Source organism: Primulina eburnea, chromosome 18, assembly GCF_022965805.1.
Source record: "Primulina eburnea isolate SZY01 chromosome 18, ASM2296580v1, whole genome shotgun sequence".
NCBI lineage: Eukaryota > Viridiplantae > Streptophyta > Magnoliopsida > Lamiales > Gesneriaceae > Primulina > Primulina eburnea.
In genome coordinates, this window is record NC_133118.1 from 30,128,240 (window position 1) to 30,142,983 (window position 14,744).

At 36.5% G+C, this 14,744-nt stretch overlaps 2 protein-coding genes across 4 annotated transcripts; both read left to right on the forward strand.

Annotated features, from left to right (window-relative positions):
• Positions 1–421: 421 nt before the first annotated feature.
• On the forward strand, positions 422–4,528 carry LOC140820236 (probable LRR receptor-like serine/threonine-protein kinase At1g74360). Its single transcript, XM_073180574.1, has 2 exons — positions 422–826; positions 1,170–4,528. Exons 1-2 carry the CDS (start codon positions 751–753, stop codon positions 4,385–4,387), a joined length of 3,294 nt encoding a protein of 1,097 aa, XP_073036675.1. The 5' UTR covers positions 422–750; the 3' UTR covers positions 4,388–4,528.
• A 657-nt stretch (positions 4,529–5,185) lies between these two features.
• On the forward strand, positions 5,186–14,394 carry LOC140819324 (uncharacterized). Of its 3 annotated transcripts, XM_073179357.1 has the most exons (12): positions 5,187–5,657; positions 6,479–6,628; positions 7,142–7,303; positions 7,942–8,094; positions 8,212–8,364; positions 9,047–9,211; positions 9,293–9,481; positions 9,756–9,942; positions 10,045–10,237; positions 10,724–10,868; positions 13,623–13,724; positions 14,079–14,394. In XM_073179357.1, the coding sequence occupies exons 1-10, from the start codon at positions 5,471–5,473 to the stop codon at positions 10,865–10,867; spliced, it is 1,683 nt and encodes a 560-aa protein (XP_073035458.1). In that variant the 5' UTR covers positions 5,187–5,470; the 3' UTR covers position 10,868; positions 13,623–13,724; positions 14,079–14,394. The 3 variants fall into 3 exon arrangements, with proteins under 3 accessions (XP_073035456.1, XP_073035457.1, XP_073035458.1); XM_073179355.1 differs by having other exon boundaries at positions 5,186–5,657; positions 9,047–9,481; XM_073179356.1 differs by lacking the exon at positions 13,623–13,724 and having other exon boundaries at positions 5,186–5,657; positions 9,047–9,481.
• Positions 14,395–14,744: the final 350 nt, after the last annotated feature.

A 14,744-nucleotide genomic window follows, 5' to 3' on the forward strand; every position in this document is an offset into this window, starting at 1 on the left:
TCTCACATGAGACTCACTCATTAAAATACCGAAATTTGATAAACCAAAATCATAAATAAGCAAATGCTCATTACCATAATCATGATGTCCCCAAGATAAATAGAAACTAGTAGATAGAAAATTCTAACTCGGTATATGATTTGAAATCTTGAAGTCTAATCTAGACCACCAATCTTGATTTAATGCAATGTAAATTCACCTTGTTCAAAAGTTGAAAAACAAAGCTGCGTGTACTTCTAAAAACTGGCTATAGATTGTTTCCTCGTTAAGTTTATCGGTCAATGATCAAGAAAATCGAAGAAAATTTCTGTTCTTGAATTATACAAAATCTCACGTCAAATTGGGCGGCTTAATTTAAAACTATAAACCTTTCTTTTTCACAATTAAACAAAAGGAAGAAAAAACAAGACGACAAGAAGTGTTAATCCAAATATTCCTTCTTGATATAATCTTGAAATCAAATTTGTTATTCAAATAGTGCTTGGGATCGAGTTATAAGTATATATTTTTTGGCGTACGTGCATCTGTTTCAAGTTTTGGATTTGGTGCTTCTGGAGGCTCTTTGTTATTCGACTTACACTTGAAAAGCTTCGACTTTCTAAAAAAAAATTCTTCATGTTTTCATTGAACTTTCATGTGTTCTTTCGTTTTTTGAATTTGGCGAACGTGAAATGAAATGCCACCGACTTGTCTGAAAGAACCCGAAAATCGAAGGAGACGGGGAAGGCAGGATTGAGGTTTTATGTTCAAATGATCATGCCAGAAGAGGAAACTGATCTGTGCCTGTTTCGTGCTGCTTTGCTCTGTTTCTTGATCATCATTACAGGTATCTTTAACTGAAGGGACTGGGAATTCGATGGGGTCGAAAAAGTTCTAAGTACAATGAGAAAATTTGCGATCTTTGATCAAATTATACGTGAAATTTGCTATTATTTCACCTGTTATACATAGTGTTTGGGGTAGTATGTTTTCTTGTTCAATCACATGTTTCCTAAAGTGTTTTTTCGGTTTGGTTTTGGCGATTTTTAAAGAATTCTGCAGATTTTATTGTTTATTTGAGTTGGGTTTTTCGACGATGATCATGTTGAGTTGACTTGCATTCTACAATATATATATACTGTATACATACATACATATATTTATTTTTTGGGATATTATTTCATTTACAGCAAAGTTTGCCATTGGAGACTCGGTACAAACTGATAGGGAAGTACTGCTTGAGCTTAGAGCATATCTTGAGAAAGAAAATCCTGTCCTTATGAATCAAAGAATATACCCACAGTGGGATCCTCAAGACTTGTCTCCATGCAACTGGTCTGGAATTTCATGCAATGAAACAACCAATCGTGTGACGAAAATTGATCTTTCTGACTGCAGTATAAGTGGCAATCTCTTTCAAAACTTCTCTGCCTTAACAGAGTTATCCTATCTCGACTTGTCCATGAACACGATAGGCGGGGTCATACCGGAAGATTTAGGCCAGTGCCTGAACCTCAGATTCTTGAATTTGTCGCACAACATTCTACATGGTGCAGTCAACTTCACTGCTCTTGGAAATTTGGAGGTTCTTGATCTGACCCTTAACAGAATTCAAGTTGATATAGGACTGAGTATACCCAAAAATTGTGATAATTTGGTGGTTGCAAATATTTCAGATAACAATTTCACTGGTAAGGTAGGTGGCATATTTGAAACGTGCAGTAATTTGAAGTATCTTGATCTGAGTGCAAATTCTTTGCAAGGAGATCTATGGCTTGGACTTGATAGGATTGAGGAACTTTCGATATCTCAGAACAAGTTCTCTGGCATGGTTCCTTCATGGAGTTTCACTCAGAATTGCAGCTTGCGTTTGTTGGATTTGTCGGATAATCAGTTACTAGGAGAATTTCCAGCTGAAATCTCTCTCTGCAGAGGCCTGGAGGTTCTGAGTTTGTGGGGTAATAAATTTACAGGGCTTATTCCTAAGGAGATAGGATCACTACATAATATTCGAGAACTTTACTTGGGAAACAACAACTTTTCAAAAGATATTCCAGAAACTTTAATAGACCTCAGAAACTTGACGTTTCTTGATCTGAGCAGGAACAATTTTGGAGGCGATATACAGACAATTTTTGGAAGGTTCACGCAGGTGAAATTTCTTCTGTTGCATACAAATTTGTACACGGGAGGGATATACACGTCTGGTGTTCTTGGACTATCCAATCTTTCTCGGTTGGATTTGAGTTACAACGATCTGGCTGGTCCATTACCGATTGAAATATCCCAAATGGCAGGCTTAAAGTTCTTGATTCTTGCCTACAATCAGTTCACAGGAAGCATACCCAGCGAGTACGGAAATCTTTCTGGCCTTCAAGCACTTGATCTCTCTTTCAATATGTTACAAAGTTGGATTCCTCCAAGTTTAGGGAACTTAACCTCACTTCTGTGGCTGATGCTTGCTAACAATTCACTGACAGGCAAAATCCCACCGGAAATGGGGAACTGCAGCAGCTTATTATGGCTGAATCTCGCAAATAACCAGCTTTCAGGATCAATACCACCTCAGTTGACAAAAATTGGCATGAGCTCTACAACTACGTTTCTGTTAAACAGGAAAGATAACCACCAGATTCTGGGCTCGGGGGAATGCTTGGTATTGATGCGATGGATACCGGCAGATTACCCTCCATTTAGCTTTGTGAACAACATTTTAACAAGAAAGAACTGTAAAGGCATATGGGACAGGATTCTTAAAGGATATGGTCTGTTTTCTGTTTGTTTACCGGGGTCTAGTGTTCGAACTACTCTGATATCCGGCTATGTTCAACTTAGTGGGAATTGCTTATCTGGTGAGGTGCCTCTAGAAATTGGAAATATGCTGAATATCAGTATGTTACATTTGGGATTCAATCAATTCAATGGTACACTACCTTCATTGATTGGAAAGCTGCCACTAGTTGTCCTCAATATTACAGGGAACAATTTTTCTGGCCAAATTCCTTGGCAGATTGGCAACCTTAAGTGCTTGCAGAATCTGGATCTGTCATATAACAACTTTTCGGGTGCATTTCCTAATAGCTTGAATAACTTGAATGATTTAACTAAATTCAATGTTTCCTACAATCCTTACATATCTGGTGTGATCCCACAGACCGGTCGGTTATCAACATTTGAAAAATGGTCGTTCCTCGGCGATCCTCTTTTACACCTTCCATCCTTCATCGACAATGCTACTGATGGTTCATCTGGAATAATGGGTGCATCAGAAAAGAAGCCTAAAGGCCTAGGAGTAGTTCTTTTTGCTTTAATACTTGCATTCTTGATCTGTGGGCTCATGGCTCTCATAGTTTACCTCACCCTAAAAAGCCCTGTTCATGAATCTGGATATCTGTTAGAGGATTCTGAAGGACAGCAGCTCGAATTTACATCAAGCTCTGGTACATCTTCACCATGGTTGTCAAACACAATAAAAGTCATTCGCCTAGATAAAACAGCCTTCACTCATTCCGACATTGTGAAGGCCACACGAAGCTTTTCAGAGGACAGAATCATCGGTCGTGGAGGATCTGGAACAGTTTATCGAGGAGTTCTACCTGATGCCAGGAAAGTAGCCATCAAGAAACTTCAAACAAAAGGCATTGAAGGGGAAAGAGAGTTCAGAGCGGAAATGGAAGTCCTAACCGGGAATGCATTCGGTTGGCCTCATCCAAACCTCGTTCCTCTATATGGATGGTGCCTCTATGGATCAGAAAAACTACTTGTTTACGAGTACATGGAAGGGGGAAGCTTAGAGGATCTCATCACCAACCGAGTAAGCTTAAACTGGAGAAGACGTATAGAGATAGCAATAGACGTAGCAAGAGCTTTAGTCTTTCTACACCATGAATGCTTCCCTACCATAGTCCACAGAGATGTGAAGGCTAGCAATGTACTCCTCGACAAGAGTGGAAATGCGCGAGTCACAGATTTCGGCCTAGCACGGGTCGTTGATGCTGGAGGAAGCCATGTCAGCACGATGGTGGCAGGAACCGTGGGATACGTTGCACCAGAATATGGGCAGACATGGAAAGCAACAACAAAGGGTGATGTTTATAGCTACGGCGTGCTAGTGATGGAGCTAGCAACTAGTAGAAGGGCTGTCGATGGAGGCGAAGAATGTTTGGTCGAATGGGCTAAACGGGTCGTAGGAGACGGGAGACACAGTTACAACAGGACAACTATACCGGTCGCGTTATTAGTATCAGGCTTAGCAGAAGGAGCAGGACAGATGAGTAAACTGCTTCAAACCGGTGTCTGGTGTACAGCTGAGAGCCCTCATTCTAGGCCTAACATGAAGGAAGTTTTATCAATGCTTTTCAAAATTTCTTGCAGCCAAAACGATGAATTTTCTCTTCCCTCAGATTGATGCAAATTACTTAGTGTGGCTTGTTAGAGTGGATCCAAGAACATATAGTCTCCCCATCAGTTAATGCTAGCAATAGAACAAATAGTAAACATGCAATAATATGTACATTACCTTATGATTTTTGTTGTAAGTAAACAAAAACTCCAATAAATAACAAAAAATCCTTAAAATTATGGAATCATCTTTCATTACATAACGAGATATTTACATTTCTAAACTTCCCATCATAATGAAAAGTAATACTCTTAGCATAAAAATTAATATTTTTTCATGGATGACTCAAATAAGATATATGTATCACAAAATATGATTCATGAGACTGTCTCACACAAGTTTTTACCTAATTCCAAACTAAATAGAAAAGTTATTATAACATTATTATATTTCATATAAAAACATAAAACTTAAAATGAATCCAAGAATTAGATTTTAATATAATTATATGTATTTTATGAGACAATCTTACGTATCTTTATCATGAGACAAGTCAACTCTGTTCATATTTGTAATAAAAAATACTTTTACATAAAAAGTAATACTTTTTAATAAATGACCAAAAATGGAAAATAAATCTGACAAAATTGACTCATGAGACCGTCTCGCAAGAATTTTTATGGTTATATATATATGATACAAAGACTTAAAATTTTAGTTCAAATATCACATTTTTTCTATTAACTTTGGAAGATAATATTTTTGAAAAATTATATCTTAAAAAACTTTATTAAAAAAAAATAACATTTTATTATTTAACAAATTAAAAAAAAATATAATGAAAAATTCATGGCCTGCAAACAATGCTTATTGGTTTATCAGAGAAACCCTTTGAAGCTCAAGCTTTGCTTTACTCAATACCACAATAAATGTTTTGTTTAGGCCATTAAACACCAAAATTAATGTCCAACTCCTTGAACCCACTTCCCAAGAAAGCAAATTTAAAAGTTTTCTCACATTTTTCCTGTGAACGATCCGTTGTAGGAATCTTTTCTCTCGAATATTAACTGGGCATTGCGATTTTTTCCGAAAAATCCAATTTCACTTGTTCGGTTTTCAAGATCAAGACTGCTTGCATTAGTAGAAAGAATGGATAATCGGGGCATGTTCATGAGATGGGACAACGTGAAGGCGCATCCTCGAGGTGGGATTGGAGGGCCTGGGGTGAGATGGGGTCACACATGTAACGCCATTAGAGGAGGGAAGCTTCTTTATGTGTTCGGTGGCTATGGCAGAGATCAGTGCCAGACCAACAGCGTTCATGTATTCGACACTGGTGTGTACTCTCTTGATGTTATATCTTTTGTTTTTTTCTGTTTTAGGGCTGTGGCCTTTGTGTTCACAGTTTTGGGTTCTATTTTACTGGTTGCGTATTTCTAGAGTTTCCAACGATTTCTAGCGTTTTCAACAAATCTTGGAGTCATAATTATTAGCAGCACAAATCTCACTTAGGTTGCAAGTCTAGAGCGTCCTCACAATGCCTAAGGCGAGGGGCACACTTTGTGTGTGTGTGTGTTGCTTTAATTGTTGGACTTAAGGTGTGGAATTTGTTGTGCGGTGGCTATTGTCTTGAGCCTTGACATTCCCAAATTAATACCCATGTTACATACAATTATGATTTAATACTTGAAAAAATTTGACAATCTCCCGTAGATTTCAAGTTGACATAATTTCCCGTAGACTGGAACACAACAAAATCCAAGAATTCAGAACCTGTATTCTCACAGATATCAATGAAAATTTCTCCAAAATATATGTACATTCATTAGCATGCATCAGAATTACGAAACGGGGTGAGCACAAAACCAATAGTATGGGCATAAGTCAATTCATGCAACGCAATATCCATAGCAAGAGTAATATCTGCATGAAATCTGAATTTAAAGAATATGCACCTTAAATAATTAACGTATGTCAAAGTTTCTCAGCGACTACATTGTAGTAGTAATTCAGTAGTCATAATATGTCTACATCACCGTAGCGTGCTAACAACATATTTTTGCATAATATGCATGTGATCATCGGTGTGAGAGTGTATGTGCATGTAGTCTTCCAAAAATGTCCAAGTTTCTAATGTTTGGTATATTTTATGAGCAGTAAATATGATATGGAGTGAGCCCATGATGAATGGTATGCCACCTACCCCAAGGGACAGCCATAGCTGTACCACGGTTGGAGAAAGCCTGTTTGTGTTTGGTGGTACAGATGGGAGAAGACCGCTTAATGATCTGCATATATTGGACACTTGTGAGTTTGCTTATAGTACTTGCAGTTTTTCCCATATGGTATAATAAAGTTGTACTTGCCGCAAGATTTCATTTAATTTCCCTTTTACTCGGTAGCATAGTGTTGAATGGAGAAATTATTGCTTGACTGAAAACTATAATTAGTTTTGTTGTCGCTAAAAGAATAGAGACATAATTCTGTCTAAGTTTTATCCACGGATAATCTCCATTCGATAGCGATGCCTAGTAGGTTCTTAAAGTTTGACATGCTTTATTCATTTTCCAGCCAATTTCTGGTGCAATTTGGTGTTGTGAGGAGGAAAAATGTCACGACATCCGATGAACCTTTTTATTTTGTTGATAGCCACTATTTGAATCTAAAATTTTAGAGATACATAATGCTTCCTTTCTTTCTTTTTGTTTTTCTTCTCGTGATTAATTTTATTATAAATGTGGAACCTTAAAATTACATCCAAAATTTGGCCCAACCATTATGCACTTTATCTATTTGTTTGCATATATTTGTACACGCTAGCCACGAACTCGTGGATTACTCCAAGTGTAAGAGGTGATGGACCGGAAGCAAGAGAAGGTCACAGTGCAGCACTTATTGGCAAAAGACTCTTCATATTTGGTGGATGTGGGAAATCTGAGAACAATCAAATTTATTATGATGATCTTTACATTTTAAATACTGGTATGCACCTTCTTGTTTTTCTCATACAGTCACTTTGATGTAAACAAGTACATACGATTTTCTATGTCATGTCGTGTGTATTTGTCTCTTCGTTGGCATTGTGAAATATTTTCTTCGTAGACACTAAATCCTTAACTATGAATGAAGTGAACAAAATGATATACAAGAGGTTCCTAGATCAAAGCTTTTAAGAAAATAAAATGAATGGATATCACGCCATACTTCCTGCATACATGTACTGTATTTCCCCATTGCTGTCCCTGTTTTTCTTTTTCTCATCTGAAGCTTCTTTAGATAATTAATTGGGAATTTTGGTTCTGCTTGAAAATTGTTATTGAATTTTATTTGTTTATTATAAAAAGGCTTTACTTAGATCTCTTGGGGATTCGTCATTGGATCTTTGATGATCCAATAAAAATAGATTTTGGTCGGTCAACTTAATACAGCACACACAACTTTTTGTTTGCTTAACCACTGTGCATGATTTATTGGACGTGCATATTGGGTTTACGATTTACTCTCGCACTCTTAAGGAATTAGATCGTGGTTCCCATTGTCATAAAAAGAACATCCGTGCTTTATCAGGGGTAACTAAGCGAAAATCAGCTTACTGAAATTCTTTCTTCCATTGTCTGCAGAGACGTTTTCATGGAAAAGTGTAGTACCTTCAGGCACTCCTCCGAGCAAGAGGGATAGCCATACATGCTCATCCTGGGGGAAAAAAATTATTGTGATAGGTGGAGAAGATTCATGCAATTACTATCTGTCCGATGTCCATATACTCGATGCAGGTGCCACCACTTTTTTTTCATCATTATCTATGACCAACTTCAGCACAAAATTTTATACATTTTGTGATTTATGTTTATGTGTTGATGTGATTATTTTTTCATCCTTGCTGCAAATAGATACTCTTGTCTGGTGCAAGCTGAACACCACTGGCCAATTGTTATCTCCTAGAGGTGGTCATACAACAGTTACTTTTGGCAAGAACTTGATTGTTTTTGGAGGATTTTCAGATGAGCAAAATTTGTATCAAGATTTATATATGCTGGACATTGGTATGTAAGTTTTCTTTTTATTTATGTACTACCCTGTTATTTATAATCACATGATATCTTGGACCCAGTAGCCAAATTTGATGATTCATGGGACAAAGAGAAGGACGGCTTCTACTTTGTGCCGTATGCTTTTGTGGTTTTTATGTGAGAATGACTATGAAAACTAATGGGAATGGATTGTCTGCGGCAAAAAAGCATTAACCTCACAAATTACAATATCATAAGGTTTACTGTACAGTTTAACCTATAACTTTTTGAGAAACTCATGGATTTGTATTATTAGACTCACATCAAATCCTGTAATTGTCGGTTTGTATTAAAGTTGATTTGTAATGAGTTTTGCACTATTGCTTCCCCGAAGGTTCTTCGTGGGAAGTTTGAAAACTTTACTAGGTGAGTTTGAAACTAGTTTCCATTATAGAAGATTACTTACCAGTCTTTATATAAATCGAAAATTTTCACTTTGGATGTCATTTGTTGAATGTTTATGCGTAAGATGTTTGTGGTATCATTTGTAGACTAATTGATAAAAAAATGGGGGGGGGGGGATGGAAGCTCATGTTGTAGCATTATAATCAATTTGCTGGGTAGTAGAATATTATTTGAGCGATGTTGTGAGCATGGCTGCTGAATATGATGATCACCTGACTTTCATACCGACTGTGAACTATTTTTTTGGTAGAAAATGGCACGTGGGTGAAAATAGTGTCCACTGGGGAAGGCCCTTCTGGCAGGTTTTCTATGGCCGGTGAAAATTTGGATCCACAGATGGGAGGTGTACTTGTTTTTATTGGTGGTTGCGATAAGAATCTTGAGGCACTAGATGACATGTATTTCTTGCACACAGGTTTGATCTTTTCCCTTATTTTAATGGTGATATTCCACAGGTTGTTTTTTTTCTTTCTGTTCTATAGAATTTCAATACCAGGGCTTTCTAGAGAAGTTGAGCGAGATGAGCGGCGGATAGAGAAGCTCTCTCTGAGGAAACAATTGAAGTTGAAATGCCAAGATCAATCCTCTGGTCCTCATTCATTTGGAAAGGCTGCCTTTGGACTTGAACATTTGCATGATACTACCATTTATCAACCCATGCCGATATCAAGTTATATGCCACCAGGTAAAAACAGCTGCTTATTGTTTTCAGCTGAAACCTGATTTTATGATAACCCTTGACCATGCTGGGTGGGAAAATATGTATGTATCTGATTAATATGAAGTATAATACTTTCGCAAGATGTTTCATCATCAAACAGCGCAGCTTTACGTTTCAAGTTTCCATTCTGATCAGATTCCAGATTTGTTTAGTTTAGAAAAGCTTTAGAAAATGGAATTCTTTAAATTATTTTATGAGCTCTTGATATCTACTAAATGATGCATTGATTTTGTTGCAGCACGGCAAAATTTCTATTTGAATGAATACCAGACTCCTTTAGGGAAGAGAACCTTCCAAGCTAAAGTCACTAAAAGCATTCAGGACGGATATACTATTGAAACTATCATCGATGGAAAGCCTCTTCGTGGAGTGCTATTCTCCAACAAACCAAGCTCCTTTACTGCAGGATCTGATCATTGCAAGAGGTGAAGATGTACAGTTGTTTCGAATATAGTCTATTAATTTACATTGAATCTGTGTTAGACCAATATTTGATCTGGCTTATAATTATATCCATTTTATTACAGGAAGGAAAAAGGAACACAAAATGATGATCCAAGTCTGAACGGTCACAATTTGTCTGGAGAAAGTGAGAAACCTAAGGAGCATTTTGCATATGATGTTAGTCAAGCAGGTGATGTTAAGAAAGAAAAAGGAGCGGAAGTTGCTGATTCAGAAATTATGAATCTAGCACCTGTTGATTTGTCAATAAACCCAGAGGTTATTTCTCGTTACCCCTTAAATGATGAATAGTTGTTTCTTGTTACCCCTTAAATGATGAATAAACTTTTTGATACAGAATTAATTTGATTCCTGCATAGAGCCCTGTTTGAGTGGAAAATTGTTTTCCAAATTGTTGCATTCACTAATTGAATTCCACCTGTTAAGCATGTTATATTAGTTTTCAAATTACATTTTAAAGCAAACAAGGACCCGGTTCTAATTTTTGTAGCAATCATAGCTCAATATCAAACACATTTAATCTGATTTTGTCATGGAGTTGGTAATATTTTTTGCTTCTATTTTTGTGTGTTTTTGTGAATTGTCAGATTGAGATGTGTAGTTTATTTTCATTAGTAGTGGACTTCTAGTCCACTTCCTGTAATGGACATAAACTAATATTAATAATAATCAATCGTTTCTTATAAAAAAAAAGATGTGTAGTGGGTAAGGTTTTGATCATTCTTTCTCCTGTCTTATCAACAGGTTTCTGGAGCCTCAGAACCATATGTGGTCAATGATACTGTTGTGAGAAATGATCCCACGAAGGATGCATTTTCCCCTAATTTGGAAATTTTTACCGAGAATCTATCAGCAGTTTCTTTGGATCAGGACCCTCCCATTAACTGAGGTACTCTGTAAAAAAATTTGGGTGATTGCAAGTCAATTTATGGTCTGGGATTCCTTACGTCCAATATAAATGATAATGATGGCCTAGACGATATGCCTTTGTGGATGACTCTTGGGTGTGGACATGTAATTGCAACTGTAGACCAGCATGCGTTCATTGCGTTGACTTCATCTATATAGTTTATTAACTCCAGAATCTCCAGTTCTCAGTTGCAAATTTTAGTTTTATGTTGTTAAGTTGAGTGGACGATGCCATGTGTAAGTTTAATAATTTCACTCCAGTAATGTTTGGTTTTCCTTAATAAGAGTGACATGGGGAATTGTGTTTGATACTTTGATTCCATGGATAATTCCTGAAATTGTCTCGTGGGCAATTTTTTCTTGAATCCTGATTTGTTATGCTTAAAACGTCATCAATTTGCAGCTACTCTTTTTGTTACTTTTGAGACAAGCAAACTACAATTTTTGTCCACAATATTGTTGATTTTGTTGATCAACCATAGTTTTAAAATTTTTAAAAATATCCTAGACCATGTTATATTCTTAGTTTTAGCTGGCATATTAGCATTAGAGAAACAGCACAACACCAGCATGGGCATATAATACCTCTGGGCGACCCTTTGCGCAATTGTGGACATTTTACAAAATTTAACCTAAACCCATAGCTTGTGCAAGTGGGTGGGAGTGGGGAGAGTGATGAAGTTCCAGAGGAAGGTGTCATTTTTACACCGGTGCTAAGGTTTGTGCTTTAGAGTGATGAATGAGAAGGTCACGCTCTCTCCGACTCTCAGAAAATTCATACAATATTTTTGAGTTTTCTTACAAGGCCATGCACTCATATCCTCAAACGAATTGAAAAAATTCGTGGAAAGATTCGATTTACATATGCAGCTATATTTGGAATGTTTATATTTGGAAAATTGCGTATTTTCTATTTGTCGTGTATTTTCCTCCATCATGGAAGTATTTGATGGAAGTTTGTAGTTTCTGCCCAAATTCATTCATTCATTGTAGTTTGTCAGGTTTTCGATATATAATCTCTTGAATGCATAATAAATAAAGTGGACATATTTTCGCAAACTTTCACGGATGTCATTATTGATAAATCTAATAAAATAATCCAAGCATAGGAATTTAGCCCCATCCTTTTAATGTCATAAAACTATAGTTCGGCTCATGTCTGTGCATTATGAAATGTTTGATGGAAATTATTTATCATGACAAGCCAATAAAATACCCAAGCAAACGTTGGAGAAGATTTTTATGTGGGGTCTTGATGTAACCCGTGAGAATCTCCTTGATATTGTTGAAGGCGGTGCAAATTTACAATATAAATCTCTAAAATCCACTGTTTGGAAATACAGAGTAATATTGTGAGTGGACTTAAGCATACCATTACACACAAGTCTTTGCTTAATAAATAGCATGCATAGATTATGGAACACCTGACCACTTGGTTCATCACCTGTATCGTGCATCAGTTTCATCCTAGTCAACAATTTCCAGAGTGGAGTTTTTTCCCCCGTCCTCGTCTTTTGAGGCTTTTCAGTCGTATGGGATTTGAGGATTACTTTTACCTTATTTTCCAGTTTGTATGTTGTTAGAAGGCGGTGGTCGGTGATGTATTTGGCTGTCTCTGATCTAATTCATTGAATTTCAAGGTGGTGTTGGGGGCAGGTTATTCTTGTTTGAGGTTGTTTCTATTAATGGACTGGATCATAGTGTTTCTGCTAATTTAGGCTTCGATGTTGGAACTACTGTGGATAAAATTAGAATTATTTTTAGTTCAACGTGGAGGATTAACGACTTACTGCGGTGTTATGTCTGCTATGAGATAGATGAATGATAGACTGATGTTACTAGTACGTGAATGTTTATATGCATTGTTGCCTTGCATTGAGTTGCTAATTGTTATCATTTTTACCATTTGATATACAAAATATTTATAAACGATTCGATTACCTTCTTTGTGATATAGAAGTTTTTACGTGTTTAAGAATTGTAACTGGCCGTTGATATTCTCTCATCTCCCTATTATCGTTATCCTTCTTTCCATTGATTAGGTGCAAAAACGAGGAATTGTTTGGATTGCCAATCTAAGCACTTCAAATCACTAATTCACCACTTTTCTAATGCAAATATAATCTTGGTTTAGTACAAGGGATTTGCTTTTGCAATGAGCTTTTCATGTGGAGTGATATCTTTTTGAAAGACGAGTCTCGTAGTTTAGATGTGGTTGGCCTTGAGAAAAGAGATTATTTTTTAAGCATGTATAATAAAAGTGTTGTTACTAAATACATTGGGGCCATTGAGGTAAAGATGAAGAGGATGAACATAATTCATGCTTTACTGAGGATGTAACACTAAAATAATATTCTTCTTCATGGAAAATGTTTCTAGACGCAGAGTAATCAACAAGCACGAATTGAAGATACGTTTGGGTTTCGAAAAAACATTTGAAGCAACTTTTGGGCTGATGATATTTTTAATTGGGTGATAAATGAGGTCTTTATTTCGGAGATAAAGTCGATGATTTAGAAAGTGATGAGTACGGCGGAGTCATATTTGTGTTGGTGGGATCTGATCTAGTTTCCACTAGTGAAGCGGAAGAAACAAAAAAAGTGATAGGAGTTTGTGTTTGTGTAATTATCATGAGCTTCATGAGTTGTTTCCATGAAACATCTGTAGTTCTGTTATTATTGCATATTCTGCGATAATTGATTATTGGCTCTCAATTTGCTAAACCTTATTTCAGGAGGAGATGAGTGGTAGATCCGAAGAAATGACATCTGTTAACCTACTTGTTTCTAGGCATTAATCAGTTGTGAGATGAGAAAGATGTCCAGAAAACTATATGGTAAGTAATTTTTTTTGCTATTTGTGAAGAGTTATTATTATTCGGTAGCGTTTCCTGCGCAATGCCATCAAAATATAGGAAGAAAATTTCTTATTATGACCGATATCTGGGGTGTAGGGTGTCTTCTATTTTATTTTGCAGTTATGTAAAATATAATGTGTTATTTGCACCAATTTTGTTTTTGATTCCCAAACTTGAAATTTCATGATTAACGATTACAAGAAAGCCAGGAATAATCTTCTCTTGTCTCTTGTACTTTTCTTAGTAGAAGTTTTTCATAGAAAGATTCAAGTTCTCAGTTGTATTTTGAATTTACTGGTTCTTATAAGTTGCTATATTTCTTTTGTTTTGCAGTGACGTAGAAGGGGCAGAAGTTTTGGTCACCAATCTCCATGTGGAAATTCTATTTGGCAGCAGGATGATGAAATTGATAAAATCCAATTTTAGTTGCCATCTTTAGTTGCCATCTTAGGACACTGAAAGTTGTATAGTTTCTGACTAGGAATTCGCAACTGGAAGTAGTATTTTTATGCTACCACTTTTGCCAGCGGATATGCATCCACAGTTTTTGTTCTTTCTACTTAGATGGTCATTACGTGTATATTATATGCGTCCCTTCACGGGCTTTGGTACATTTGAAGTTCATATATTACCACTCCGAGAAAACTGAGAGCAAGGCATATTCCCATCCTGTGTACTCTTTACCAGCTTTCATGTGCCCTTGATGATCCCTTGTTCCCGCTCATATTTTTCCCATATTTTGCAACTATTTTTGACAGGTGAAGGGAAGAAAATCTTTCAGCAACTGGTTATTATATGCTTGTTCACAGGAACTCTCTATTCATAGTTTTGTGAAGAACCTTCAAACTTGAATCCTGACCTTTTGTTGCAGAGGCTGTGGGTGGCTGGTTCTGTATCTTTGAATCCAAAGAGTTGCTGAAAAATAGATGATATTGGGGTATATGAGAGAAATAGATGTAAATAATTTTGACAGAAAATTCCTTACGGGGTTAGACTTGC